The sequence below is a fragment of the Neopsephotus bourkii genome, unplaced genomic scaffold (genome assembly GCF_033783945.1).
Source record: "Neopsephotus bourkii isolate Nb327-2 ecotype Australia unplaced genomic scaffold, CSIRO-AGI_Nbou_v1 NB_1423, whole genome shotgun sequence".
Classification (NCBI taxonomy): Eukaryota; Metazoa; Chordata; class Aves; order Psittaciformes; family Psittacidae; genus Neopsephotus; species Neopsephotus bourkii.
Window position 1 is genome coordinate 3575789 of NW_026901900.1, and position 27578 is coordinate 3603366.

The 27578-nt window shown below is 42.5% G+C and overlaps 1 protein-coding gene across 3 annotated transcripts in view; it reads right to left on the reverse strand.

The window, feature by feature from the left end:
- Positions 1–11089: 11089 nt before the first annotated feature.
- Positions 11090–27578, reverse strand: part of UPF2 (UPF2 regulator of nonsense mediated mRNA decay) — a 62884-nt gene continuing 46395 nt past the window's right edge. For all 3 annotated transcript variants that reach the window (XM_061368101.1, XM_061368099.1, XM_061368100.1), the window contains 6 exons: positions 27005–27109; positions 25994–26092; positions 25109–25276; positions 19933–20074; positions 16174–16294; positions 11090–12377 (listed from right to left, as the gene is read on the reverse strand). In XM_061368101.1, the coding sequence (XP_061224085.1) occupies positions 12368–12377; positions 16174–16294; positions 19933–20074; positions 25109–25276; positions 25994–26092; positions 27005–27109 (645 nt within the window). In that variant the 3' untranslated portion in view covers positions 11090–12367. The remainder of the gene's footprint in view (positions 12378–16173; positions 16295–19932; positions 20075–25108; positions 25277–25993; positions 26093–27004; positions 27110–27578) is intronic.

Here is a 27578-nt window from a genome sequence, read left to right on the forward strand (position 1 = left end):
ATGAGCTACTTTTTCATGCCCCAGGTAGGAGGTTGGTGGAAGCCAAAGAGCAGCCTGTCCCTGAGCTTTCCAGAGCTGCCTCAGGGCTCAGGTACATGTCTCAGCCAGGACAGGGCAGGTCGCCTTGTGTAACCTTGTCCAGCTCCAGCCTGGAGCCAGTGTGAGAGATTTCAACTTGGGTCAGTCTATAATGAAGCTTTAAGTTAGTGCCTCACCTTTAGCTGTGGGCTAAAGCCTTGCATAGCTGCCTGTGTTACTGTCAGCCTTTCAAGTGGCTGCAGCTTTGGAACTAAGCTTTTGAGGTTTTGACTCCTCCTTTGCTTGTTTTATACACACACAAACACAGATTTGGCTTGTCCCTTAAAAATAGCTTCATTAAGTGATCAGGGAAAGCATGAGGCTAAATGTAGATGCTCCATCCCTGACAGTGTTCAAGGCCAGGTTGGACAGAACCTTGGGTGACATGGTTTAGTGTGAGGTGTCCCTGCCCATGGCAGGGGGGTTGGAACTGGATGATCTTATGGTGCTTTCCAATCCAGACCAGTCTGTGATTTTAGCCCAGTAACTTGGGCTGTTTTCTGTACTGGCAGAGGCACAGGCAGGGGCACTTTGACTTGCAGTACTCCTGAATGAACTCAGACTGGTTTGTAACTGAACTCACTAAGGTAAGTCACAGAACCCATTCTTTCTCTGGCTGGTTGGGCATCATTATTCCTGGAGGAGCAGGATAGCACAGCTCAAATACAGCAGTGCGTGATGCAGTCATGGTGTGTGTGTGTGGTTTTGTTCAGGCTGCTCTGGAGGCACCCACAAAGCTGATGGTTCATACTTCAGGTGTATCCTTTGCCCCTAGAGCTCCAGCTGCCTTGATCTTGATGACTTGGATGCTAAGCAAGTTGTTTGTCTTGAACAGGGCAGCACTGAAAGAGAGGGGTGTCAGAGTGGAGTGAGTGGAAAAGCTTGAAAGTCTGTTTACCCTTAACATACACACACACCTCTACATGTTACCTTTAATTGCTGCTGCTTTAAGGGTCTGACAGCAACTTGGCTTGGCTTTATCTACCAGCCTACTTTAAATAGTGTGAGAGGTTGTGACTAGCACTGAGAGGTTGCAGTAGCACTGGCTACAGGTATGTTGGTAACACTTGTGCAGAGAATGGTAGCTGGGGGCCTGTGTTCAGAAGTTACATGATTGCAGTGATGATGGCAGAGCTGGGGCAGGAAGGGCCTTGGAGCAGCTCAAGCCAGCTAAAAGAGGAGGCTCTGCCTGCACAGTGAGGCAGTTCTACCATCCCTTTAACACTGCTTGGGCACTGGCTGAAGAGTGGGTTCTCTCTCGAGGTATCTGCTTTGTATGTAACTTTGTCCTGTACTTACTGCTGTTAACTCATCAGAACAAGCTCCACCACCGTAAGCTCATGTACTGGCACTAGGAATTGAGCTGAGTATAGTGATTTTAAAACAGATGCATGTGTGGATATGGACGCTCCCTTAGATGTAGTTCTTGGAATCATAGAATTGTTTAGGTTAGAAAAAACCCTTAAGATCCTTGAGTCCAACTGTTAACCCAGCACTGGCAAATCGCCACTAAACCATGTCCCTGAGCACCACATCTACACATCTTTTAAACACCTCCAGGGATGGTGACTCCACCACTGCCCTGGGCAGCCTGCTCAGTGCTTGACAACCCTTGTGGTAAAGAAATTCTTCCTAATATCCAGTCTAAACTTCCCCTGGCACAACTTGAGACCATTTCCTCTGCTCCTATTGCTTGTTACTTGCCAGAATAGACCAACCCCACCTCGTTCCATCCTCCTGTCAGGCAGTTGTAGGGAGCGATGAGGTCCCCCCTGAGCCTTCTCTTCTCCAGACTGAACCCCCCAGGTCCCTCAGCCGTTCCCCATCACACTGTGCTCCAGGCCCTGCACCAGCTCCATTGCCCTTCTCTGGCCCCGCTCCAGCACCTCAATGTCTCTCTTGCAGTGAGGGGCCCAGAGCTGAACACAGGATTCGAGGTGTCATCTGCAGGTGTTACTGAGGGTGCACTGGATCCCTTCATCCACGTCACTGAAGAAGATATTGAACAGAACTGGCCCCAGTACTGAGCCCTGGGGAGCACAACTTGTCACTGGCTGCCGACTGTATTTAACTCCATTCACCACCACTCTCTGGTGCTCCTGCACCTTTTAAGACTTCCATTGTGATGAATTTCCATCCTTCCTGGCTTCCTCTGCCCTGCAGAACTGCTTCCCAAGGGACTCTGTCAACCAGTTATATGAGAGAAACCCTTGACTTCATCACTTCTTTGTGCACCCCTCCACCTGCACAGGGTCTTGCTGTTAGATAGTCCCTGCATCACATGGAAGCAAAGGCATCTTCATCACAGCATTGACTCCCGACTATAAATATCTTTTCCCTTGAGGTAAGGAGGGTCCTTTGGATGGAGCCAAACCCTTCCAAGGGAACACAGCCTTCTCTTGTACGTGGTGTTTTTGTTTGGTCTCTTGTTTTCCCCTCAGAACAGGGCTTTCCCTTCCCATGTGAGTAGCTCCTCCCAAAGCAGGAAATTCCTCCCCTGGAAAGTCATCGGCGCATCCTCGACTACTTCACCGGACGGTCAGATGTGTCCTTACCTCGGGGACCTGCAGGCAAGATAAGGTTTGTTAATAGGGATAGTCGTTAATTCTCAGCCTTTGGATTTTTCTGCTTGGTCAGAATTACCTGCTGCTACTTGCAACCAGCAGAACAAAGTAACCCAGAAGTAGCTTGAGGATTCAAGAGGCCTAATAAGAGCAGATAAACCAGTTGGCTGGCCTGAAGGGACAGCTTGGCTTCAGTTTCCCTTCTGTCTGTGGGTCTTAGACCCTGCCCCTGAGCTTCAATGAATGTTTCATCAATGATTCAGGAATCCCAAAGGCATCCTGAGAGGTCTCCAGAGCTATTGCAGGGTTGGGTGTCTGTATAACAAAGAAATGCAGCGGCTACAGTGTCCTCATGAGAGACAAATGGAGCCCAAGTGTTCCAGGGTTTGGATTTTTTTTCCCCTCATTGTTTTTAAACAGAAAAGTGTAATTCCTTCCCCAGTAAAGAACTTGATAAAAATGAGAACATTTGAGTTTAAAAGAAACCAAATACACAAAAATCCTTTGCTTAACCATTGCATGGTGGTGCAGTTCCCAGTTCCCTATGGCCAGGGAAGAACCCTGTGGAGCTGCTGCCTGAGGGCCATCACAGCTATTCACTTCAGCCCCTCCACTTGTGACCGCTGCACCCACTGTGGTGTCTCCACCAGCCCTCCATCATTGTCACCCTGGCCACCTGGCTCTCAAACCAGCCCCTCCATGTGCTGAGCAGCAAAACACCCCAGGGGCAGGAGGCAGCAACTGTCTGATTGTGTCAGGGAATGCAGCTAAAAGATGCTTTCATTGCATAGAAAACTGCTGTTCACCTTCAACAACCAGACCCGATGCACTGCTGTAGCACAGGAGCCGGAACATCCGTCCTCTCCCTATACTGGCTTGCAAGTGGAGTTGCTAAAAAAGAATTTGACCAGGAGACCAATGAGACAGGGCTGGCAACAGACAAGGGTTGTTTCACCCAGAGACCAGCCACATGTGCCAGTGATTACAGCTGAACATCACACTTATGTATATAGAACCATAGAACGATTCAGGTTGGAAGGGACCTTAAAGCTCCTCCAGTTCCAACCCCTGCCACAGGCAGGGACACCTTCCACTAGAGCAGGTTGCTCCAAGCCCCTGTGTCCAACCTGGCCTTGAACACTGCCAGGGATGGGGCAGCCACAGCTTCTCTGGGCACCCTGTGCCAGCGCCTCAGCACCCTCACAGGGAAGAGCTTCTGCCATATACCTATCCTATTTCTACCCTGTTTAAGCTTGTTTAAGTTAACTGTGCATCAATGCACAAAACTACCTCCAAGCTCTCCCAGAAAGTGCACATCCACCTCCCAGCATCACCACACTCCTGCCAAGGCCTCCCATGGATACCAGGGCAGGTCCCATCTCCTTAGCCATGGCTTCTTCAGCCAAGGAGCAACGGGGAAGCCTTATGTTACTCAGGGAAGCTGTGTGTCCAGGCACAAGCATCCTTCATGAACCTGGAGAACCAGCATGGAGCCTCAGAGCCCTGGGCACACTCATGCTCAGTGGCAGCTACCACAGCACCCTGCTCTTATCGCTGCCCACACAGATCACTTCCCTCTCTGATTCAGCCTCAGAGCTCTCCTGTAACGGGATCCCTTGTTTCCTCAGAGGTATGGGGAGGTCAGCATCACCATCAGATGTTCCTGATGTACTTTTCCCCGTCATTCCAGCGGAAGCTCTCCACTCTTTGAGCTGTTGTTATTGTAAGCACCAGAAAACTGTGCAGTCTTTTATCTGTCCTCTGCTTGCTTATCCAAGCCATGAGGAAGGGCAAAGGCTGCGATTCCCAGCCAGGAACCAAGGACAATGATGTCAAACCAAGTAACAAAGAGCAGCGATGAGCTTGACCTTTGGTGCAGTCTGATGCACTGCTCCTGAATCACGCTTCCTCTCCCAGCACCACACCTACTGCTCCGGAGCATTTAATTGCCAGCACAGGAATAAACCCACAGCCTGGAAGCTCGGACTCACGCGTTCTATGAGTTGCTGGTGCCCTGATTGAAGATAAGCCACACGTTGCACTGATGCTGAGGGTGGGATGACACCAGAAGGAAAAGAGCATTCACACAAGCTGTCACAGCAGGAGAGAGATTATTTCTTCATATTTAAGCATCTATTAGGAAACGGCTGTCAGCGCATCTCTATTTCCAACACACAAGCCAGCACAAAGGGTAGAGGATCAACAGGGTCTTCAGGCTCCATGACACAAACTTCATTAATGTGGAACATTTCCTGCCTCCTAAATGGATTGAGTTTGCCTGATTAGGTTTCACTTTTATTTATGGCATGAGTTTTCTAGCACGCTCAAGCCCAGGGAATGGCCCCTGTGTGCCCACACTGTCGTTCCTGGTTCTCCTGCAATAAACCCCTGGGCTCTGTGCTGAGAGCAGAGACGTTCCTCTGCGGCAGTGATGCTTCCTCTGAAGCCAAACCTGGTTTAGTTTTATGTAAGGTAAGACTGTTGTGGTTTAAAGCCACTCAGCCATAAGTCACACAGCCGCTCTCTCACTGCCCCCCTTTTCTTCCCCCAGCTCCCAGAGGGATGGGGAGGAGAACTGAAAGAATGTAACTCCCATGGGTTGAGATGAGAGCAGTCCAGTAACTAAGGTATAACACAAACCACTGCTGCTACCATCAGCAATAATAATGATAAGGGAAATAACAAGGGAAGAGAATATATCCGCTCACCACCTGCTGACCGATACCCAGCCTGACCTGAGCAGTGATCTAGCCCTTCCAAGTAACTGTCCCCAGTTTACATCCTGGGTATGACGTGCTGTGGTATGGAATACCCCTTTGGCCAGCTTGGGTCAGGTGTCCTGTATCTGCTTCCTCCCAGCTTCCCCTCCTCCCTGGCAGAGCATGAGGCTCACAAAGTCCTTGGTCAGACCAAATATTTAAGCAATAACTAAAAACAGGCCGAAAGTCAAAACTCAGCACTGCATCACCTACTAAGAAGGAGAAAAATGACTGCTACTGCTGAACCCAGGACAAAGACTCACAGCCAGTAGTAAACCTGTAGCTTCATGGGGCATGGGAGTTGGAACGCACCTGAATAATAAACCACAATTACAGCACTCGGGCATTACAATAGGAAAGGGAGAGTTTGTCTGAGTGCTGCTGTTGGGTCCATCTTTCCCCTGGAAAGGAAAGGCTGCTGCAGGAGGGGTGAGGAACCTGTGTCTGCCTGGAACAGCTCGGCTGAATTCCCAGAGAGAAGTGGACTGGGCTGATCCTCCCATCCAGGCCAACCGCCGGCCTTCCTCCCAGGAGAGGGCTCTTCCTGCCAGGAGCCCGACGAGGAAGCTGGAGCCACCGCCACCGCATGAGGAGCTTCTCAAGAGCAGGGATAAGAAAAGCCAAAGCCACCTGTGAGCTGCCTGTCACTGCTCCATTACCTGGCCTTCATTTCCATCACCCCAGGGATGCAGTTTAATAACCACTTACTGGATTAATGCAGGAACACTGTGATCAAAAATCAAGCAAAATCAAGTCTCTCGTTACCACTGCTTCAGTGTTGCTTCTCCTGCAGTGAGCTGACCGCACTCAGAGCAACCCAATTCATGTGCTCACATGTACTTGTGCCCCAGCATACCCTGTCTGAGCCTCTGCTACCACAGAGAAGGACACAGGTCTACCCCAGGCCCCATATTGCATCTGCTTGTCCCACACAGACACTTTGGGTCACAACTCCAGTCACCCCAGGCATCCCCAGGATTCAGCTCCAGATGAAGGCACCTGAATTTTGCTGCCATGCACAGATAGGACACCCGGTTCCCACTGCCACAACAGAGCCCTCACCCATGATACCCGGGCACAGCAGCTAAATTCACCCTAAAGGAAACACCTAGAAGCTGCTGAGGCTTCACCAATCCCATCTCCAGCAGCTGTGGCAGGACTCTGATGCCTTGCACACATCACAGCCAATGTCCACATTCAGGCACCCATGAGACACAAGAAGGAGCACCTGAACAACTCTGCATCTCTGTGAGGCTCTCTAGGTACCACAGGGCTTGTTTTTAGTGGAACCAGCAGGACACAACACGTTGCTCTCTGCAGCATCACTCCCTGACTGGCCACAGCACCTTTGGTGATGCTGCCATAGAGCTTTCTGCTTTTTAAGGTCGTCTCCCAGTTCATTCCTATTTTGAGGAAAAGCAGTTCATAGGAGGAGTCTCCTCATGCACAGAGAGCTCAAATTCCAGTGTCTGGGAAGGAATTTTACAGCTCTCTAAGTGAGAGGATACAAACTCCTAAAAGCTCTATCTGCCCTGAAGTGAGGCTCCTCACCTCTGCCACTTCAGGATGCTGATAGTGATAGAAGAAGAGGGATGACTGAACAACCATCAGATGATGGAGCTGACTCAGGACCAGGCAGCACCAAGAGCATCTTAGGTGCAAAGATAACAGCCTGCAGTAGTGCCTGGAAGGGGAGTGATAAAAATCCCCAAGGATTTCACACCATGAAGATAAACTCCAAGTTCGTGTTTTTTTCCCCAAACTTCAATAACTTACATGGAACCGATGGAGCAGAGCACGCAGCCAGGTCCCCACCACAGCCATGCGACCCCAAACAGACACCTGCTGGCTTCCTCCTCGTGCTGCTGACACTGCAGCTGGATGGTACCTTCAGCAAAGAACATCACCAGCAGCCAAGATTGCTCCAGATCTTGCTCATGAGCATCAGGGCTGTGAAACACATGAATAAGTGCACAACAGGGATGTCCTTCCCAAGACAACCCTAAGGTGCTACCAGTAAACTGTACAAAAACCCCAAACTGAAACATTTAAAGGGTAAATACAACCAAGTTTTCAAGCTCCTGGGCTGCCAACCAGGACTTGAACCCAGCAGGAAATGTCAAAGAACAACTAAACGTCAGCAAGCTCCAAATTCCTCCCTCCTTTTTAAGTGTCTTGACCATTTTTTAACTGCCTGATGGCTTGTATCCAGGTAATGGAGGGAAGGAAGGAAGGAAGGAGGGAGTCTTTTAATAAACCACTGTTTGTTCTTCCAACAACAGTCCTAACACCAACTGTTTTAATGGCACAATCATACCCCGACAATAATAACTTAAAAGCAAAGTTTATAGTTTGAACAATACAAGTAAATGTTTTGACATTTACTCACTTGTTTGATTCTTGCCCAAATAGTTTCCTACTCCCAGTACGCTGGGATATCCTTAGGAGGGGTTGGAAAAAGCCTATTTATAGTTGAGTTCTGAGGAGAGACAGTGAAGTGTTGTCTCGGACGAGCATCTTCAGTGCGGCAGAACGGGATGTGGCTGAGGAAAAACCTCAGTGTGGAAAAAATCTGTGATGAAGCTCGAAAGGAAAGGGAAAAATAAAAGGGAACAAAATAATGGAGTTATCAGGGGCAACAGCAGGTTCATGGCATGGTTATTTTTGTATTTATTTTGATAACTCACTCACCTGGCTGGGCTATGGGGTCGTAAAACTACAGCACCACTGTGGGGGGACAATAGTGATTAGCAAGATCATTTACTCACTTTTTCATTTGTCTGCTGTCATTTTAGCCCGACATTAAAGCACAATAGCCATTTCAGCAACAAGTGTGTGGCCAACAGCAGCTCAGTGCCACAGGTTGGACACAGGGGCTTGGAGCAACCTGCTCTAGTGGAAGGTGTCCCTGTCCATGGCAGGGGGTTGGAACTGCATGAGCTTTAAGGTCCTTTCCAATCCAAACCACTCTGTGATGCTCTGACCCGCCTCGGGCAGTGCTGACACTGCTGCCAGTCCCACCAGCACCGCAAGTCTTTCAGGTTGAACATGTGCTATGGACTATTAACTGCTCACCCTTGGCTGCGGCACTTCCAAGTTGGATCTGTGGGATGGGCTGGGAACAGCTGCACTGCCATCCCGCAGAGCCCATCCGGAACTATTCCCCAAGTCATCACTTTTGATCGGTGCTGCATTTACTTAAGTCAAATGTATTCCCATGTCAAGAGAAAGCTGCATCAGCAAACTGCCGCAGCTCCTCACGGCTCTCCCTGTGCTGCTCCGTCGAGCACACAGTGATGGCTTTGCTGGAAAGGGCAAATGAAAGAACATGAAAACTGGAGCAAACCAGGCAATTTCCACAATACAGGTGGGGTTTGCTAAGCCTTAATATACATCAATTTACTTTATGTGTGTATGCTGCACTCTATACGCAGCAATGGGTTTGTATACAGTATTTTTAGCTCTGTAACAGAAAGCGCAATGGGCTTCTTTCTCCCAGGGCCTGGAAAGTTACTAAAATTACAGCAAATGAAAACTCTGCAATTCATGGAAAAATGCACATATTTATACCCTTTTTTCTTTATCACATTACAGCACTGCAGGGTAGAGGAAGATGGTTAACAGTGCCAGCAAGATGTTGCCTGAGTGCTGACATTCCTGGGTCAACTTTCTGATTTCAGAGCTCCCCAACCACCTTGGCTACATCCTGAAGCATAGATGAACACAAACGGGCTGTCAAGTGATGTGCCATACATCATAGAATGGGTTGGGCTGGAAGAAACCTTAAAGCTCCTCCAGCTCCAACCCCTGCCACAGACAGGGACACCTTCCACTAGAGCAGGTTGCTCCAAGCCCCTGTGTGCAACCTGGCCTTGAACACTGCCAGGGATGGGGCAGCCACAGCTTCTCTGGGCACCCTGTGCCAGCGCCTCAGCACCCTCACAGGGAAGAGCTTCTGCCTAAGAGCTCATCTCAGTGTCCCCTCTGTCAGGTTAAAGCCATTCCCCTTGTCCCGTCCCTACAGGCCCTTGTCCAAAGCCCCTCTCCAGGTTTCCTGTAGCCCTTTTAGGCACTGGAGCTGCTCTAAGGTCTCCCCTTAAGGAGCTTTCTCTTCTCCAGGCTGAACAAGCCCAGCTCTCTCAGCCTTTCCTCCCAGGAGAGGTGCTCCAGCCTCTGGGATGTCCCAGGGTGCCTCTCATCAGATCCCATGGACTTACACATGTTCAGGTTCCTCAGGTGGTCACAAACGTGATCTCCTACAACAGGAGGGTCTTCATTCCCCCAGTCCCTGCCTTAAGCTTGAGAGATGCAGGAAGAGATACTACCATCAAAAACTGAAGCAAGAAAATCACTGAGTACAATCACGCAGCACTCTCTGGCCACCAGCAGGGCAGCTCAATGAGCCTCCCAGCAGTGAAGATGCAACTGCAAGAGCCTGGACCTGACTTCAGTCCAAATTCTTTCCAAAGAACGATAAGATAACAGAGATCATTTACGCAATCAAGGACATGGAACAATTTCTCCTTCATCTATGTCCATTTTCCTTGATTTAAGTACTTCCATGCAGGCTCAGGAGTGCTACTTTGGAATTAGCCTTTGCAAGAGTGCCTTATTTTTAGACTTGAGCCTGAAGTCAGGGAAATCCCCAGCTGACCCCAAACTCTTTTTAACAAATAATTACAGAGATATTCCTATTGATCCAAATTCCATCCAAGGCATTAGACTGACACATACAGAACAGGGCTAATATTTCATTTTTATGCAGTTATTCAATTTGCATAAATTAAATGCTTTTGAAACTAAGCAGCATGTTGAGAAAAGGAAGTTGACTTCAGCTTGAACCCCAATTAGATGGTTAATTCACCATTAGGAATTGGCGAGCATTAATCATCCGGGAATGGAAATTAGATTTGACCGATGGGTAATGGTTATGTTGCTAGAGAAGGCATTCCTGGAGGAGCGCAGTTACAAATGTGATTAATAAATGTACCAAAGAAATTTGACACAGAAAAAAATTGATATGAAAAGAATCACACAAGACCTGAAATGAAGAGCTGGTCTTGCTTGAATTCTCCTTTCTGAAGCAACACTCCTTATTTTGACCAAGGCCAGTATGGGGGTTCATTTCACCACATGGCTGCACAGGCCCTGGCTCCACAGAATACATAGGGGGCAATACAAAGCTGTGGCAAGTGAGGTGGTGCTGATGTCCCATCTTTCAGAGCAATTGCGTGCATACAACAGCTTACACTACAGGAAAGGATGACTGCAGTTTCACAACTCCTTGCTAGACAGCAAGAAAATCTGGCATTTACAAAGCACATTTTGAGTGGTTTCTCTGGGGCAGGAATCCTCCTGCCATCGTAGAGTGGTTCGGGTTAGAAAGGACCTTAAAGGTCATCCAGTTCCAACCCCCTGCCATGGGGAGGGATCCCCCACACTATATATACCATGTCACTCGAGGCTCTGCCCAACCTGGCTGTGGACACTGCCAGGGATGAAGCATTTGACACTTCTTTGGCCAAGCTGTTCCAGTGCCTCATCACTCTCAGTAAAGAACTTCTTCCTTATATCTGTGTCCATGTTGCCTGTATGAAGCACTGTCCGAGCTACAGCCCCACTATACACCACAAACTCTTCAAAACCTCATTTTAAAGAACATCATCAATGTGAAAAGGCAGACACCAATTGTAAAGTACAACACTTTATTGCAGCATTGGCAAAGGTCAGATTTCTGAAGCTGGTGAAGATCGGGCAGCATTTCTGTATGAAATGTTACAATTTTACAAGTCTCTTCCTACATGCAGAAACCCAAAACAGTGGTAAAAAGGATTTTAAAAGAGCTAGAAAAAAGAATTAGTAACATACAGATGAGCTCCTTAACTCAATTAACTACCTCTACCTGAAAGCAAACAAAACCCTATGCTAATAAATAACAGATTGTCAGAAACAGACCAAGAAACCTCATTTCTACTTAGAAAAAAATAAAAATTCTACTTGTTTCCAGACTTAAACCTTTTTTTTTTTTTAACTTTTTTTTGTTGTTTCAATAGACACAGAGGCTTATCAACCCATGAAGATCAACAAAATATCTGGATCCACCCCTTGACATCCTCCTGTTAATGCTGACTGGTACGGTTTGGTTTTCAATGATACATACAATGGGCTCAACTACATCCCTGTCCTCAGGCTGGTGTCAGGCTGTTCCAAGCAGTACGAGTCAACACCCTGTGTTCATCAACTTCACGTTCTATTTTAAACTTCAACAGACATTTTACCTCCTTGGCTCTGAAGTGTTTCACCCTTCCCCACTCCCTCTTTCTTGCTCATCTGGCAGCAAAAGGCTATTTCTTAACCACAGACCTTCTCGCTGAGGAGTGTTTGATAAGAAGTTTTCCTCCATGTCCGGGTTTTCTTTTAGACCTCACTGTTTGCTCTATGTTTTTCTACTGTAGCTTTGCAGCCCCCAAAGAAAATCCTTCCAACACAAAGCACTCAATTCGGAGATAACACAACTTAAGTCAAGTTTAGAACTCGCTCTCCCACATACTAAACTGGTAAAAGACCTTTTCAGTTCCAGTATAATCCATCTGAATTTCAGGTTGATCTTCGTTTTCACTGAGCTGCTCACTGGTCAAGTTAACCATCTCCTTCATTTACTTCTGCTCTCATGAGAAGATTGACCCTCAAGGTGGTTCCTGTAACAAAAAGCTGCTTTTTTAATATATTTTATTTTAATTTTTGGTAGGCCATGACTGGAAGCTTCCACTTGTTCCATGAGGGTTTAGGGGGGAAGAGGGGAGGCGTTGTTCTGCCCCACGGCCCCAGCCTGTCCCATGTTTCGATTCTGAACGCTCTAGACTGACATGCTGAGATGTGTCCACTGCTCTCATTTAATCGCTGGAGGACTCCACTATCCACAACATCAGAGATACAGGACCTAATGAAATGACACTTGCTGCTGGATCAACGTCTCCTAAGAAGAAAAAGGAGAAGAAAAGAAATAGTTTAACATTTGACATCCAATACCAGGTGGGGATCCCTTCTAGAACTGATGACCTCTCTCTTTTGTTTTCAAGAGTACAAGAGATAACTGAAAATGACAGCTAAAGATTGTGCAAGCTGCATAATGAACTAAGAAGTAGATCTGTCACTTCAAGACAGTGCCATACTAACACCAGAGTGTCTGCTTTGAAGTTAATGACAGTGATAGGCTACAACAGCAAGCTAGCCTTAGACCAACAGAGAAACTAGATTTATGCTGCCAAAGACTTCTGATGTATCAGTAGGAAGTGAATGCAAAGCTTCAAAATACAATATACACCAAGTACATAGTGGATAATGTATAAAGTGTGTTTGTCCAGTAACTGAAACAGGAAATTATGTTAAATTCACATTTCTCCTTATTATCCATACTCTGATTTTTCATCATTAATGCGATATCTCTTATAAGAATATGTTACTGATAAAATCCTAGCATCCTGTTATTACCCTTACGCTTCCTTTTTCTTTATTAAATGGGATAAAGAGAAGTCAGATGCAAATAGAAGAACTAAAACTATCAATTAAATGGAATATGATTTAGGTTGTCAGCTTATGTCTACATCCCAACTGGCCTTTTGACGCAGACAGGTCCCTCTTTCTTCACTATACTTTGAGAACACCAGCGAGTTTTGAGGTCAGTGCTTTTAATAAGGAGAGGCTTAACAAGATAATGAACTCCTTGGTAAGGCCTGTTCTTGGCAATCAATGTTTTTAAATAGATTTCACAAAATGTGGCTTCACTTTGTAAGCAAGCCATTTATATCAGTCCTCTATAAACAAAGGAAAACCACTCTCTTGTGAGCGAGAGGATGTTCTCCAGAACTGCAAAAGGGTATTTCCATGCCAATCTCATCACTGAAAAGAATTACTTTTGTGAATGATGTGTTTCCTGAAGGAATCAGTTTAACAGCTCCATAGCCAAACTCCTCTGTTAGGGCCCAAGTGCTACAGAACTGGAAGCAAGAGTGAAAACTGTTGTCTTCCCAGTTCTCCTGAAGCAAATCAAGGAGCCCTGCTTTTAATGGAATCACAGTAAGTTATCTTTAAGGCCAATCAGCCTTAAATGTATGAGTCCCAAAAAGAATCTCCTCCTTGCAGGATTAGCAGGTCTTAAAACCTGAGGCTATACAAGGAAGTGATTATAAACAGCAATAAACTCCACTTCCTGATCCAGCATTTTGCACATGCTAAATAACAAGAAATCTGACAAAGGCTGTGTATCTCCCTGCATTGAACTCAATACAGAAAAAGGACATTACTAGATAAAAAATAAACACTGCAAAAGATTTCTCTCTAGTTTGTTCTAACAAAATGCATTCTGTACAGCCACAGCCACTACTTCATTCTTCCACTCACAGTGGGTTTATCATAGGCAAAGGAGGCAACACTTCTGTGGGGTTTGGGGAGGGGGGACTGTTTTAGTTTAGCACCCCATTAGACTAAAACAGAATCACAGAAAACTTTCAAGTTCCAAGAGCGCTGTGGAGGTCATCAGGTCCAAATCACAAAGCAAGATCCAGTTGTTCAAGGCCAAAACCATACAAGAACACAATGCTGCCTTCATCACTTTCTGAATCATCTGTTGCGATAAGCAGATTTAGATTTAACTTCCTAAAAGATACTTGAAACATGGTGCTTATGACACGTTTAGCAACACAAGAGTTGTCAGTTTGTGCATTACAATGGAATCAACCAGGAGGTGTAGTTACTCAGACCATTCCTAACCTCAGGGAACTTAGAATAAAAAGTTGCATACCTTAAAGAAAGTAACATGCATCACTACTTCCCATAAAATTGAGTTACTACTGCAAGAAAACAACGTATCTTCTTCATATACAAAGAAGAAACACCACAACACAGCTCACTCATCATCTAAGTGATAACATCTGTAATTATACAAATTGGTTCTATCGTGTAGGAAAGGGAAAACTTCTCCCAACAGATACTAAAATTAATAGCTCAGTTCCTATTTGCTCTTGGCAAATAGGAAGATACTCTAGTGTCCTCAGAGTCTGTGGGGTAACTTCTTCCCTAGAACAGGAGGGCAGTCTGGGCAGGGACTGCAGTTCACACTTCAAAGTCAGAAGACAATCCTCAATATATCCTGTAAATCAGAAGCTGTATAACGTAGGTGACAGACAATCCATTCCAGATGTGGCAAGCCGCAGACTCCAATAAATATTATCTCTGCTAAAATGCTTAATTTCAGTTAAAGTTAAGAAAAGTAACATTCCCTCAGTACAGGCTAAGATGGCTCAACTGAGGCATGACTGCAAGCCTGAGCAGTCACTATACAACAAATAAATATGCCTGCTAAAACAAACTTCCTGGTCCCTGCTTTAAGGAGCTTACAGATTAAATGGAACAAAGAGTGAATTACATAAAACAAAACTGCATCAGAATTGCAAGCGCATGGCAGAGCTATTTGAACAAGCAAACACTACTTAACCTGTTCACTGGACAATGCCTGACCTAGTTTACAGTGAACAGTTTAAGTCCTAAATTATATTCTCCCAAAACCAGTTGAAAATGAAAGGCTTTCAAAAGAACTGCATTTGAAGAAAAACAATCTGTAAATATCACATCTAGTGATCTGGCTGCTGTATGTAAAGAACAACTGCAGGGACCTCCTTGTATAGGTTGCAAGGCGTTTGGGAAAGACAACAAGAAGGCAACCACATAGTTATTTCTGAAACACCTGCAAGTATTACAGCAATTCAGTGTAACCAAATGTATTGTACTTCTATAACAGTATTAGGCCACAGTGGTATGAAACAGCTAAATGGACAGCACTGCTCATTTTATTATTACATCTGGTCAATACTTACTCTAAACTGCAGTCTGTTTTCCAAAGAGGGTTTTTTTGGGGTACAATCAGTATCTGTGGAGGGTCTCAGCGGACTGAGTGACCACCAGGAAGTTATTAAATGACTATAAGAATGTACCACAAAGTAGTAAAGAAGTTGGCAATGCTACTGTAGCATAGGATTAGTACATGAACAAAGACAGACCCATTAGTAGGTAAACTCTCCCTTCCCAGTTGCTGCTCCTATCCAGCCACTTCCAAAATTAACTTGCAAAGAAAAGAGAAACATGAAAGCAGCCTGTGTTTCACCTGAAACCATTTATTCAAATTTGTGCTGCAGGGCTAATATCATGGCTTATTTTCAAGCTTACCCCAAGTGAGAAGAGACACACTGAGATATATTAAAGCTGTAAAATGTCTATTAGGCAATCTGGAATGGCTCTTTTCATGTTAATACTGGTTTTGGTATGCTCTTGCACACCATAAATCTAAGGTTCTCCTCCCCCTTCCCCACCTTTACTGTATTTACCTTCCATTCAGAGCTTCGAATGCAGAGGTATAGCTCTCAAATTCACCAAACTGAAAAAGCACAATGGGAATTTCTCTGGATACCCAAAAATATCCTCTCCCCCTCTCACAGAGAAAGCAGACTTGCATCTTTCACCCTATAAAAAGGCTCAGATGCTACCAGCCATTTCACAACTGAAAAATAATCCTCTGGCTTCCAAACCTCAGTCTAGCAGGCATTTACAGACACTATGCTAGAAGCACAAACCACTGCTCAGTGTTTTAACTGAATGCTTTTAGAAAGGAACCTACTATCAACCACACTTGCATTACACAGATCATTACTGGTTTCCAACATGAAGGTAATTACTTACTTAGAACCAGAATTACCACAGTTAAAGGAATATTGTCCTACCTCCCACCAGTCTTAAAGATTAGATCCGCATTAGGTGCTCCCTTTGGATGCTGGTACCGAGGCCGTCGTTCACGATTAGTATTTGCTGGAGCTGGACGCTGTGCCAGAGACTGCAACATTTCTGTAAGTTCATAGAGAACAAAGTGAAATACATTTTCTATGCATGAGGAATTTACACAAGCACATTTCACTGCCATAAAGAGACACCTTGTTTACACCTTGCTATGCTTCAGGGTAACACTCCTCAGTTTATTCCACAACAGCTAATTTTAAAAGAGTTACTAAATTGCACAGACAGCTTTGACAAATCCAAACTACCCCATAATACAAACTTGCATTTCCAAGTGTTCTCTGGAACAAAAAGAACTGCCAGGGATAGTTTTTATCACAGGTGCTTAAGAAAGGGGCTGTGACCTTTTATTTCTAAATGTATCAGTCACCTCTTTCTTTATCAATGATCAGGGACAAAGCTTCTCAGCAGTAAAAGAAGCCACAACATTAAACTACCCTGAAATAGTAACACCTGGACAATGTTGCTGCCAATTAAAGACTCAGCAAGAAACCTGTCCTAAAATTAGGCATTGAGAAGTCATTTATTTAAGCCTAAGCTACCCATAATAGGATCCTGTTACAGAGAAGGCAGACACCTGAAGATGTGACTCAGCTGACCTACATTACACTGTCCTATGGATCAGATTTTCACTTTATGATCAGTTGGGAAGAAATAGGTGGGTGCAGAAAGAAGCCTACGCTACCCAGTTTAGCTCTGGAGATCTAACTTTCAGGCAGTTTAAGCTAGGTAAGTATTGTATTTTGGCACTTAGTGCAACTTCATTTCTAAAATATGATTTAATGATAAAAATGGTTCTTTATCAGGCCAAGTTACTGGTTATTATGTACCCACTATAATTACAAACACATTGTAAGAACCTCCATGTAACCCCTTGCCCATATGTTAGTGCATCTAATGAAAGTATTTCTGACAGCCCACCCTGTGCAAGAATCTACATTACTCAGCAAAGAGACAGATGGAATAAATGAAGAGGAAAAGCAGAATAAACTGTTAAACAGATTATGTTTGAAAGTCTGCTCTGTCTGGTTCTCTAATCTCTGGTAATCTCATTGGAGACTCATACCCATCATCTGCTAGAAATGTACTTCCACTACTGTCACAATGACTTGCAGAACTAGAGACTAATGAGATTCTCTGACCACTTACGAAACACACACAGAGTTTTTGGTAAGTTATCTTCCCAATCTTTAAGGACACTGGGAATCTATGAACAACTTAATACACAATATTGTTGTCAACAGTTAAACCATGTATTCATGCTCTGTATACTCCCCTTTCAACACCTGGAAAAGGCAAAGCAAGCCCTTCAACGCACTGACAGTCCAGCGTTGTAAACATCATGAAATACCATCCTTCAAAACAATTCTGTATGCCAAGGGAGAGCTCTGCTGGCAATGACAAGACTCAGGAATAAAATAAGAAGAGTTTATGGTTCATTGCCAGCCAGGTGCAATGAAGCAGTAAGCATGTGCCTGCCTGTCTCTTCTGTTTTCCAGACTGCAGGTGAAAGAAAATATCCGGGTTTGTGAAAAGTCAGTAACTGAGAAGTTGAGTAATGGAGAAGATAACAGAAGGAAGACGTGGCAAGGGAGCACCATGTATTAGCTAGGCTGAAGGCATGTCACCCATCTTTGGTTTTAGTGAAGAAAATAAGTATGTACACAGAAAAACACTAGTCTAGAGTCACCCAGTTCCAAATATTTAAGTTAGAAATGTTTGTAATACTAATAAACATTGCTGAAGTATAAAATAACCATCTGATACTACTTTGAGTGGTGAATTTTCACCTATCAGCTACCTTGTGCAAATGAAAAGAACCCCCCAACCCAAATGTATGCGCAAATGACAGGACAACTCTGAGGCATTCTTCCAGAAATTAGGATTTCTTCCTCCCTTGCTAACTCCAAAGCTTGAAACGGAAATGTAAACCCAACTCTTTCTTTCAACGGGTACACGCCAACTATAGGCAAGCAACAGGGAACTGCACAACACAGAAATAAAACATAGTTTCAAAGAGGAACTTATTTTGGTCTGTTTAATGTAACCTGATTAAATGGTTCTTTTTAGCTTGGTTTTATTGCGTATTACCCAAATTACTAAAAACCAAATCAACAGCTGTTTTAAAAAATGGATGCCAATTATGGGAAAACCTTCTTCTATGTTGATTTTCCTCCTATTTTAATTCCTTGGACACAGCACCTGGAAAATCTATGAGAAAGTTAGAAAAATAAATGGTTTATTTGCAAGCTGACTTGTTTTCAATGGGGATCAGTTCCTGATTCACTTCTGGACAAACCCAGTATGATCCTTGTTTCTGGATAAGAAGCACAATTGCTCACAAAAAAATATTTTATTAAACAAAGCAATTTTAAAGATACCAACAAAATCATATGACAAGGCAGAAAAATCCAAATGCCCTGACCAGCAGAAGTATCAGAAATACCATTAATGAGGAAAACCCACGAAAAGCCTGAGAAAAGCACTGTAATGTCTAATTCTAGAGTCTAGTGTTTCTTTTCCTTTTTCACAAATGGGCTTTATTAGAAGGGAGTGCCTCAGAAAAGAAGTTTTTAAGCTGATTACAATGTTTGATACTAAGAATATATTGTGTTACCATTTCAGAGCTCTGTAGACACTCTGGAAAAAGACCCCTTTTTAGATTACAAGTTTAGTTCTTGCACTATCCATGTTCTGAATAGATTCCATAGTGGCTTTAGAATTAGAGCTGTTTTAATTTAAATTTCCCATTTCTTGATGAATAATGACCTTTCACTAAATACCTTAAATGAATTTTCCTGCTAATGAAATTACTTATACTGTAATTGCCACCTGACTGCAACATCTTTACCAAAACAGTGGAGATGTTAAATGGAAATACTAAGAGCTGAATACCATGGGTTTTATTGGTCTGGCTTTTGTTTAGTATCTGAGTAAGCCAGATAGTAAAAACAATACCAAAGAGCCAAAACAACCCACCCCACAACCAAACACAGCAAGCACACAAACCAGTTTAGGGCTGTATAATCTGCTGTATTAACCGTTTGCATCAGTCTGTTCAGGTTCCAAAAAGCCAGACTTACCTATCTTTACAAATCAAATTAGGTCATATCAATTTGTATGAAACCTTCACTCTGTTAATATATTCTTGTGCTCCAGATTTGTAGCACCCCTAGAATCTTTAGCAATAGGAAGCAGAGACAGTTTTTATTTCTCAGGTGAAGGTTACCTCTTAGGATCTGCAAGTCTCAGCAAGGCTGATGAAGATTCTAAGTACTATTAATATCTAAAATACCTATCAATATCTAAAAAGCAAAGCTTAAGTTGCACAGAATTAATTCCTCTTGTATCCTACTCAGCTGTCTTGCAGTAATGGAGACAATGCCACAAACATCAGATTAATTTTGTGTTATTTTTAAGGTAACAATTTCCCTTTTTCTCCTTTCCCAAAATAAATGGAAATGCTGAAATTTGAGGGCCACTTGAAAACTCAATTTCATGGAAGAAACTCCTTCAAGCACAGGGACAAAGGTGTAAATAATGAATGACAAACTAAAACATAGGTTTTCCATGAAGTATTACAAACCAATGTTCAAAACTTGCAGTGCTAATTATCACAAAGAATATTTTCTGTAGGTCCACGAAAGTTCCTCAGAAAATAAAGATTAAATACTTGGTAATGTTCTTACCCTGGTAGTCCTCTTGTTCTTGCCGTTCATTGATATCCAAAGTGAGCTTTTTCATTCTCATTCTCTCCTCCTGTTCAGCTTGTTGTTGGTTCCAGTGGTTTGCAGCAAGTTGGGAAGACATTGGTACATTTAGGATCTTAAACTGCAAGTGAAAATAGGTTTTTAAGTGCTCATCACAGAAAAACCCACAAACACAAAACAATCCAAAATACAGGAAGGTTATGGGTATTTCCAGGTTATTGGGATGAGATGCTTTCTACCGAAGTTTCTACTGGAAAGTGTGTTGTTGGTTTAAAACTGTATTTCACATACGGACACATGAGAAAATACAAGACATCCAGCCCTCCTAAAGATACAGACAACATACAAAATGTTGATGCACTGCTAAGGCAAAACACTATTACATACAGTATTTATAGAAAAAAAACCCTAACTTTCACCAGGAACACATAACTATATGCTTGCTTTCTTATATATTCACAGAAGCCAATACCCTTAGAGTGAATTACACTGGTCTTGAGATAAAAGCACTGTAGCTGGCGCAAAGTTGGATCATCCTCCAACAGTCTCCACCTTCCAAAGAGATGAAACCCCTGAGCAGAGTTTCTACTGTTACCCCTTGTGGTAACTGAGGAGAAGCGTTTCAAGCATTTCAGATATCCCGCAGCATTCCTTGGCTGCTACTTTTCCTTTTAGGAATGATTCCACCTCCACAGTGCTTATTAGTCTGGAAACAACTGTGGTGTCAAACTTAACCTTTTCTTCCTCCCCCACACTCAAACATCCACACTATACACTCAACACATTATCTGATTTGCCATAAGCTACATAAAAGGTAAGCTTGGTTCTACTCCTACAAAAGTACCTGCTACACAACATAGCTGAGATTTTCAGAGAGGAGTAGGGAAAACACATTTTTTTTTACCCCCAGACTCAGAAAATCCGAGTTTTTCTTTCCATAGAATTTTGCTTTTAATTAAAAAAAAAAAAAAAAAAAAAAGAGCAGGGATTCTTAATCTTATTTGCAACTGAAATAAAAGTTTTCAGAAACCCCTTAATGCTGAAGTTAGTGAACACATTTAGAAAAATGTAACTTCTTCATTCAGCTGCATGTCTACTAGAAATAAATATTTCCATGCTGTAAGCGGGGTAAATGCATTTAAGGATAATAACTCAATATTCCATGAACTACTCTGAATCCTGCTGCTTGCTCTTGTCATCTGAGATCTATTTCCACTGACATATAAGTAGAGCAGATTTCTAAGTGTTCTTTTCTGTTACACTGCCAAAAGCTGCAGACAGATACATTACCAAAACTTCTATTGAGAAGATTTATATTAAAAGCAAAATCCTCACTGCACATGGTTAGTGTTTAACACAATAATTAGTAAGCAGTTTCAAGGTGTCTATTATATAGTAGTGCCCCACTAGCAGCAGATGAATGATGAGCGCGGGACACCACTACTCAGATCCAGCATTTGAAAATAAGCTGGCTGAAACAGTTAAGACAGACTCTTGCAAAGACTTGAGATAACCCTGGCTACAGGAAGCCCTGCCAACTAGAAGATTTATCTAGATGAGACAAATCAGGCAAAAGATTACTTTTTGGGAGGTATCAGCATATTATATTGAACATAAATACAAACTTGTTATTAAGGTATGTGCGTACGAATAAAATGAAAGTTCCTGAAATTCCAACAGGAAAGCAAGCTTTAGTTACTTATTCTTGAGCATTCTATGCATGTTCTCAGGTTTTGTTGAATGAGCTTTTCACAAGCTACACAAATAACTAACCGATTAGCAGCATTTCATGATAAAAAGAATTCCTTAGCTTCACCATGAAGCTCCTTATCCATCTTAATACGTGCTTTACATTATATCTGTTCTATGGATTTACCAGCTTAATGGGATTGGTGTTTTCAGACAGTATGCTTAAAGTAGAAAAAAGAAAGCTAAACTATAGACTGGTGCACATGTAAGAACAGATACAAAAACCAACCAATGACTAACAGAGTATCACTGAGTCACTACCTCAAGGCAATCACAGTTACCACCTGAAGTCAAATCACTGATGACAGTTAATAAAGGATGTGATGATTACTTAGCAAATGAAGCATTTCTGATTTGCAAACAGTGAAGACATACATGAAACCCTCTTATAAAGATGGTGACATAAGGACTTCACTCACAAGATGGCAAACTGAAGAAAGATCAAAAATGATCATTCAAATGATTACAGATTTCATAAACATTTCACTGAGATAAAGAACTTCATATTCAAAGGCAGACCTGACTATTCCATGGATACTACTGTTCTTTCATTGAACTTTGCTAAAAGTCTTTCAAGTGAAAGGACATCTTTTTCCTTGGGTATTAACCAAATTTCTTGACACTAGGAGACTTTGTCATCTAAATCCAACTTTAGTTCACACCTACTTACCATTTTCAAAACCATTAAATGGTATTAGACAGACCTCAGCTCTGATGCCTCATGATGGCTATGTCTTTATTTCCCCTTGCTCTCTTGGGGCTTGTGGATAAACCACAACGCCATAGACTAATCTTCAATAACTATGTTTTGTTTTCCTGCTACTAGTTCTGTCAGTTCCATCATACAACTCTTTCTGTGGGTGAAAAACCCAGTGATCTACTGCAAGACACTGGCCTACACACTGTCCTTCCTACTGCCTGCTTCCGTAAATCAGTGTGACAATAAGGATAAAATATGGTGTCCCTGTTACTATCAGGCTGCAGTGACTTTAATTCAGGTTGTATGATGCTGGCCAGTAACAGTTGTTTTTGTGTTTCTTAAAAGAACTCTTGTTGACAATGCTCCACTAAAACCTGTCTGAACACTGGCACGTGAACCGAGTGCTTAGTGACCGGACCTTAGCTATCCTCCTACCTCTGCAAGGAAGCACAGCACATGCCATTTCCATCAGTGACTACTTTCTTACAGTGAACGCTTCTAGCTTCAGCAGCAGCACCACCAACAAACAACAGAGACCAAACCAATTGCTAACACAGCAACTCTGCACAAATTCTGCTCATGCAGATTGAAAATAAAGCACTGTAAGAAGGAATAATTATTTTCCTTTCAACTCCACCTCTTCTGCTCACTTTTTATTAAAACTGACTACTAAGACTTTTCCCCTGAACACAGAATATGGACAAAGAAGCCTTTCATTGACTCAAGAACTGAAGTTGTCTATAAAGCAACTGTTTTCTACATTTCTAGAAACACTGAGAGGAGTTTTGGCAGGAAGAGCCTACTCCCAAAACCAAATATTGGGGGAGGAACAGGGAAAACTCCTGAACAAGTTCTGCTTTCTTTTTAAGCCACATGTTGGCAATATTTTCCCCTCACACAGAAAATGAAGATACTAAAATTCCTGGTAGCTACAGATACTCCCAGTAAATTATCCTGAAGAAGCTGAACACTTTTTTTAAACAGCATTCTCTTAAATCTCTTTTTAGCCTAACAACAACAGTTAAAATCCCCCACTCAAAACTTCTGTAGAACTTTGTAGACAACATTCAAGTTCCAGGAAAACAGAGTACTTAACTAATATGGACATGGATCTGTTGGAACAAGTCCAGAGGAGGGCCACAAGAATGATCAGGGGACTGGAGCACCTCCCATATGAAGATCGGCTGAAAAAGTTGGGACTGTTCAGCCTGGAGAAGAGGAGGCTGTGTGGAGACCTCATAGCAGCCTTCCAGTATCTGAAGGGGGCATATAGGGATGCTGGGGATGGACTCTTCATTAGGGACTGTAGTGACAGGACAAGGGGTAACGGGTTAAAACTTCAACAGGGGAAGTTTAGATTGGATATAAGGAGGAAATTCCTTACTATTAGGGTGGTGAGGCACTGGAATAGGTTGCCCAAGGAGGTTGTGAATGCTCTATCCCTGGCAGTGTTCAAGGCCAGGTTGGACGAGGCCTTGGGTGATATGGTTTAGTGTGAGGTGTCCCTGCCCAGGGACAGGGGGGTTGGACCTTGATGATCTTAAGGTCCTTTCCAACCCTAACCATTCTATGATTCTATGAATATAGTAGGGAAATCAGTTAATCATCACTAGTAGATGCAAGCATGTGTGTGCCCACTCAAGTAGGTATTGCCACTTACACGAAGCACTTCCTTAGCACAGCACACATTCACTAGTTCAAGTGTTTCATGAGATAAGACCATCTCACCTTCTACATCGAATTTTTGAAGTGTCTTTCATGTGAAGTAAGAGAAAGACTGCTTCGTGTTCATGTACCTCAACTGTTACACCACGGTTGCAACTCAGGCAATATGTCAAACCAAAGTACTAACACAGATCCAAACACTTAAAAGGCACAGATGCAGGGGACGAAACAATGCTTTGGGTTTGCTTTCCGTATAAGCTAAATCATTCATTTTCATCACCAATTTATAGAACCAAAATGAAAAGATTTCTTTAAAACACCTCAACCATGATGAGGAATGTATCTGGAATGCGTTAGGTATTGATTTGTATAATATGCATTTGCTGACCTAGGAAAATTCAAATATGTACTAGAGAAAAGAGCCAAGACAAATATATAGCTTGGCTGCATGAAGCAAAGGGCTTATTTGTTTTATCAACATGATTTACGTTTGAGTTTCTCTGAGAGATTCACTCAGTGCATTCTGGAATAGTCCCCTAAAAATCTTCAGAAATAACTATATTCTTTGCAAGTTGAACAAATTCAGCCAAGTGGCAGTTACTCAGGAAATGCAATTTAGCAAACACCATAGATCTTGACTTGAAGCTGAAAGTGTTTTCAGAAACATCTGTAGAATTTTAAAGATTCTGGAATATTCCTTTTTTTCCTCCTACTCCTTTCAACATTCAGTGGCAGTCCACCAACTGCATCCAGTCATCTTCCACATCTGTATTTCAAATCTATGTAAGACATATCTCTGTCCTACTGGTGTAACTGCCAAACATAAATAGTAACGGTATAATTTAACCCCAAAGCTTTTCTACATGATTTTTATGAGCAACCAAGATTCCGAGAAAACTATATATGATATTTTCTATGTATCAAAACTGTATCCCCTTCTGATAAAAGGATGAAGAAATAAAAAATCCTGTGACTTCCAGTCACAGTGCGACTTTTAAAAGAGGTTTTGTTTATTAAACAGTACCTTAAGTAAAACCTTACCTGCTGCTTGTTGCCTTTTCGTGTTAACATGACAAATGGCATTGTGTCTCCAGACTCGGATTCTCCTTCCCCACTTACAAGGGGGGGACCCTTCTTGAGCTGACTTTTCAGATGGAGAGGAATAGCAACATCCAGCTGATGTACTTTAACAGATTCACCACTCCGTTGCTATTATCAAAAGAAGTAAACTCTGAATGATCAGATGCTAAACATGTCAGTCAGTCTGGTAACATTCTTATTTTCATGACTGAAAAAAGATATAACCTTCCAGGAAAACGATGTAATATATAAATACATGTATTAGGCTTTATTACATTTTCCTTTGGTTTCCTTGCTTGTGAAGAAGAAAATTACAGGGACAGAATACTTCAAATTTTAAAGGAATTTTGGATAACAACTTTTTAAGAAAGGAAATCTAAAGACTTGATTAGACACACTTGTGAATGGACATTCTATATTCAAGAGGGTTTTTTCGTAGCATCTTATTAATGCATTCCTCATCCAGGGCTTGTTTTACTCAAATATTTACCAAATGTGACTGAAACAAAACAAAAAGGACTTGAAGGTTATGTGCATTTAAATGCAGATACATTATAAATGTGTTAAAACCTAGGCTTGGATAGTCTAGGGTAAGGTCCAAAGCACTGCATAGTATCTCATGCAGTTATTCATCCAGTAAAATATATCAGCATGTCATATATTCACTGGGCAAATACAATAAACAGCTATTTTACTAAAAGCTACTTATCTAAATATGTCAACTGCAGAGAAGAGGCCACAATTAAGAGAAAAATCCATGTTCTCTTAATATGATAAGCATTAATTACTTAAATACAGTTAACTGGACAGCAGATTATATTAACTTTAGAAAATAAGTATTTATACCTGAAGATTTTCCAGCATCATTTTATCCAATGCCTGAATGAAGTCCTCATCTTCTGCACAAGGGACATGCTTTAGTCCTCCTCCTTTAATCATTACCTCCTATTGCAGTGGGAAAAAAGCTTCTGTTACAATAACTTCATAAATATAAATATTCAGACTTCAAGTGGAAAAATATCCATATTGCTTCCCTGCCACACAGAACCAAAATCTTGAAACAAAAATTGTTACAGTTTTCAGCCTGGATTATTTCCTTGAAGACGTATTTTCTGATGTTTATGGCATCAGTTATTACAAAGGCTGCCCACTCACAGTATTCTGACATACGAGTGTGGGTCTATAGAATCGTATGTACACATCCTAGATATGGCAACAATGCAAGGAAAGGCTCTATCCCTACCACAACTAATTTAACTGATTTTTCCATTAAGTTCCATAAAGTTAGATGGTCTTTTCAAGACAAAATATTGTCATTCTGTATTTGGAAAGCACAACATGACAGCAAAAATGTTTAAACATGTTGTTCTATACTTTCATTACTTTTCAGCTGCAATTCAGGCTCAACCAGATGGGTTCTTTTGCTACAGATGTTACAATCTGCCAATCCCAAATTCACATTTTAGGAATTCTGAATTTCTTGGTTTACCTCCTTCTCAGTTTTGAGATCTAGTAGAGTGTAAATAGTTTACCTTCCTGTACCATATCAGTTTGCCACCACTGCTGGCATTGCAAAACCACCATTTATGCAATCTTTTTCCAGTCTAGCTACCTACGAAAGCGCACAGTCTTGTGAAAACATGCGGGAAAAGTTGAAAACATAAATATTTTCAAAAGGTAACAACAGTAATTTGCAAAAAAATAAAAAAATAAGCTCTAAAATGTATTTGAAAGAACAGCAGGGAATGTTCTAGCTGTGTTTTCCCACTCATAACAGCGGCACTAGCAAAAAACAGTCAGTAAAGACAATCAAAAGATGCAAACCTCAATACACTTATCTAAAGCTACAACACGTACTGTATTCTCCTCATCGGTTTCATTTTCCTTATTGGAGTCTGTAAGATAATCTGTGTTTTCTTCCTCCTCTTCTTCACCTTCTTCTTCCTCATTGTCTGAGCCCTCCTGAAATATTAGATGAACAACTTATGACTATTTTAAACCAAAAAGACTATTTTAAACCACCTGCATCCCATTCCTCATACACATTCTCTGCACCTTTCTCCCTATCCAAACTTGTTCAGTTCAGTCTTTGTAAACTTGTTTGTTTTGTAGTTAATGTTTCTGTCTGAACTCACTGGGCTTTATCCAGCATTTTCACAAACGTATAGCAGAAAACTGGGAGTAGTGGCTGATGCACCAGATGGTTGTGCTGCCACTCAGAGGGAATTTAATAAGCTGGAGGATTAACAAGAACTCCTGAAGTTCAACAAAGGGAAATGCAAAGTCCTGCACCTGCAGGCTGATAATCTCATTCACCAGTACAGGCTAGAGGCTGCCCATCTGGAAGGCAGCTCACAGAGAAGAACATGGGGTCCTAGTGGACATCAAACTGACCAAGAACCAACAATGCACCCTTGCAGCAAAGGCAGCT